We start from the raw sequence: 3,720 nt of genomic DNA on the forward strand, positions 1-3,720 counted from the left end.
GAGGTCAATGCTAGATTTATGTCTCAGCTGAGATGCGTAATTCTCAAAATTGGTGATACGATGGACACATCAGTCGATACAGGTACATCCTAATCAATTGGGGCCCATTGTCTCAGTCTCACCCGATTTGTTTGGCCGAGACTCGGTTCAGATTATTTGTCACGGCAGAGTGACGAGTTGACTTTAAACCATGAAGACATGTCATTGAGAAGCAAGTAATTGTTAATATATGGTTGAGCTTGTTATTTATTATTCTGAATATTACATAGCTTCCGCTAGATTAATTTTCCAGACGTAAATCGAAACACGTAGGACCGATTTTCTATCTAAGAAGATATAGATAGATCTGCCACCTAAAGTGCGATAGGTGTAGAAAATGTAAATGAGACCGGTGATCCACTAAGAGAAACCCAGACCGTAAGTGGATCACTGCCAACTTTCTCTGTCGTATAACCATTGGTGCTGGTGGGAGCAACAGGGAAAGTGACTGGAATCGGTGTGCCACATTTATTACTATTGGCTGTGACCGTAACACCGGTAATTCGATTGTTCGAGATTGTGTAGCTCAGACCGTAGCCACAAGCATCCCGAGCCATCCGTTTTGCAAATTGATCAGACATCTAGACGAGGAAATTAGTAAATTCTGAAAACCACCACCTACATAAGAAGTGATATGAACTTACGTCTTGATGTTTCAAGGTAATAATGGGCCAGTTGACCAGACGAACGAACTCCTGGACCTGGGTTTCAACCCACGCTTGGAATATTGAGATCTTAGCGGAAACTCCATTGATTATGATGTTGCTAACATCCGAATTGCGGAGGTTGGCCTGGTGAAACATGTATGGTGCACGAGAGAGCTCGAAAAGGTGGCGCATGGTATCGGCCTTCTCCTGTGCTAAAAGATCATCAAAACCGCCGGAACCAGCAGATGTGTTAATCCACTCTTGAGTAGTGCAATTAGGTGTATCACAGTTGTAGTAAATTCTAGTAGCCCAGCGAGGGTTTACCTGCATGCCGGTGTAGCCGTCAGAATCAAAGTTTGTAATATATGGCCACATTCCGTTTTGCTGGTTCACCAATGCTGGGCGTGTATTATCACCAACACAATTGGTAATATTTCTAGCGGCCCAAGCTTGTAAGGCGTCACCGTTGTGCAGACCAGTTATAGCAGGTGGAATAATTCCATTTGATGTGAATTTGGAGCTCTTTGAGATGGCAACCTGTTGCAACCAAGCTTGATTGAATGAGATTTCCTTGTATACATCAGAGTAAGTAGCATTATTTTGTTCCTCATGAGTGAATGTGTGTGATATAGTGGCAAATGAATCACGGTTATTAACATTAGACCACCAGGTCTTCAGCGGATCCAGATTTGTACAGGCCACACTCCAATCATATGTTGTAGGAGTGCTAGGCCATAGGTTTGTGCCCGTTCCGGGAGGCTTCTTAAACTCGAGAGGTGTATCTGGGACATCCCCGTACTCAATGCCGCCACCGTTACAAGTTCTCTCGTTGACATCAGCACCATACTCAATATTTCCATTCCCGTTGAGACCTGTCTCGGGGAAATAGTCGCTTCCAGGGTTCATTTTGGCGTTTATTTGAGGGATCCATGCCTTAATACCATCCAGGTCAGCCGGCAGAATGCGGAAAGTGGTACCATTTGGTAAGTAGATGTCCGTCTCGAGGAACATGTCGTCAATTTGTGTGTTCAAGTTAACGCGGCGATAACCGGCATAGGCTCCCCTAGTAATCCATGTGATCCATGCATGCTGCAAATAGTTGGATGTAGCGCTCCAGGTTGTGTCGAGAGACGTAAAGATAGCCATTTGTTGACGACCAGCGAAATTGCTAATTACAGCAGCAGTGCTGGTTCCTTGAAACTGTCCAGCGGAGTCGGCCGCAAACTGGGCGATCTCTTTAGTGGTGGAGTTATCGGAGATGGTTGCTGGATAATGGTATAGGCCTTGAGTACTGACCCCAGCACCTGTACGAAGACCAGCTGTAGGGAAATCGGTCGAATCTGTGAAAGAAACCAATTGCTCAACTCCCGCATTACAACAACTACCGAGAGCCGTTGCTCCAAACGCAGGGCCTGGATATACATCATATTGAACCATCCGAACTCCATATGTCAATTGGTAGGAATAAAGTTGGTTCCATTGGTCGGTAGTCAAAGCACTTTGGTATCCAGTTGTCCCACCGTAGTCATAGCTGACCTGAGAAGCAACAACAATACCGCCGAAGTTACCACCGGCACTGGTATTTAGAGCCGGCAAAGCAACTCCTGCTTGAGGAACAATCAAAGTCCTGAATGGTATTCCATATCCATTTAGCCCGGAGCTGGCGGTGGCCGCGGAGCTACTATCACCGGCAATAACAAGAATTGTTGATAACACAGTGGTAGCTTCTCCTGAGGAAACAAACCAGGAGGCGATTGCCAAAGTACATGCCACAAAGTGCCTGGGAAACATGATATATTTTCAAACGCGTAAGTGACGGTAGAAATTTGCAAACAGTGTACAGAAGGGAAAAGTTGAGACCCTGGAAAGAGCACGATGAAAACTGTAGACTTTAAAAGGACGAGTAAACAAAAATATAAGCAACATCAAAAAGAAAAAGAAAATACTGGTTTTTATGGAAAGCTGGTGTTCACATTTTGGCTACTTTCTCAATATTGCATGGTACACGTAATCTTCATGAGGGTTGCTGAATGAGACGAGGAGGTGTGTTCTGATTGAAAGTTTAATTAACTGTATTTTAAAATTCGGACAGGTTTCCCAAGGCCCCAATGAGGTGTATTCTGGCCGATATGGGTACCGACATGACCACTATTCTTACCCAATTGTATCAAATAGTTAGATGTCATGCTGAAAATGGAGTGACTGAGTTTACCAACTCACAATATAACACTCTATATTATTACTGCCACACTCCAGGGGTTATTGACTCAGATCTCTGAGACCAAGTCAAGCCCCGGCAGAAATTCTGGCCCGGTGACCATTTGACATGAATAACAACTAATTTGCGATCTTCGCTTTCTCGTCAGCCACTAGCAGTTCATGATTGCCTTTTTAGGGTGTAAGGCTATCAGTCGTTTTCTAATGTTTGCAGGAAAAGCAAACTGAAGTTTTATACATGGAAACCTAGTTAACAATAGAATTAGCGGTGTTCTTAAATTTCTCAATGTCTGTGTAAGAAAAAGTTGAAGGGAAGGAAAAGAGGTATTAATGAAACGATGTTGTGACGGTTACACTAGCTTGCCATACGTGTCATATTTCGTATCGTATTCTTACATAGAGCGATTTGGCGATCGGATAGGTGCATATCCAATATCCCTTTTGATCATACACTCGAGACGCCACAACCCCATGTCACAATCCTACGGGGGGAATCCATTCTAGCCAAAATACTCGATGGCTATTACTGTGGGGCTACTCATTAAGTCCGCCTAGACTAGAAAAAGGCAATAGCTGGGACGATGGGGACGATCTTAGTACAAGCAAGGTTAAGCTACCTCACCTGTACGGCCAGCTCACTAATAGTCCTTACAGTTTCTCCAACTAACGTGGCTCGTAATATTGATGCTCACATACTCCGTAGTTGGTTAGGATCAATTCCTGCTTACGCTTAGACCCGCCGTAACGGAACATTTCTTGCCATGTGTTGCGACCCGTGCGTCGTGTATTTTGTTGACTGGGCTATGCTATCAGATAA

The 3,720-nt window shown here is 44.2% G+C and overlaps 1 protein-coding gene across 1 annotated transcript; it reads right to left on the minus strand.

Annotated features, from left to right (window-relative positions):
* Window positions 1-205: 205 nt before the first annotated feature.
* BGW36DRAFT_215461 (uncharacterized protein) lies at window positions 206-2,730 on the minus strand. Its single transcript, XM_046209966.1, has 2 exons — window positions 684-2,730; window positions 206-620 (listed from the first exon to the last, which is right to left on the minus strand). Exons 1-2 carry the CDS (start codon window positions 2,475-2,477, stop codon window positions 354-356), a joined length of 2,061 nt encoding a protein of 686 aa, XP_046069736.1. The 5' UTR covers window positions 2,478-2,730; the 3' UTR covers window positions 206-353.
* Between the last annotated feature and the right edge of the window lie 990 nt (window positions 2,731-3,720).

This window comes from Talaromyces proteolyticus (genome assembly GCF_021365285.1).
Source record: "Talaromyces proteolyticus strain PMI_201 chromosome Unknown BGW36scaffold_9, whole genome shotgun sequence".
In the NCBI taxonomy this organism is placed as follows: domain Eukaryota; kingdom Fungi; phylum Ascomycota; class Eurotiomycetes; order Eurotiales; family Trichocomaceae; genus Talaromyces; species Talaromyces proteolyticus.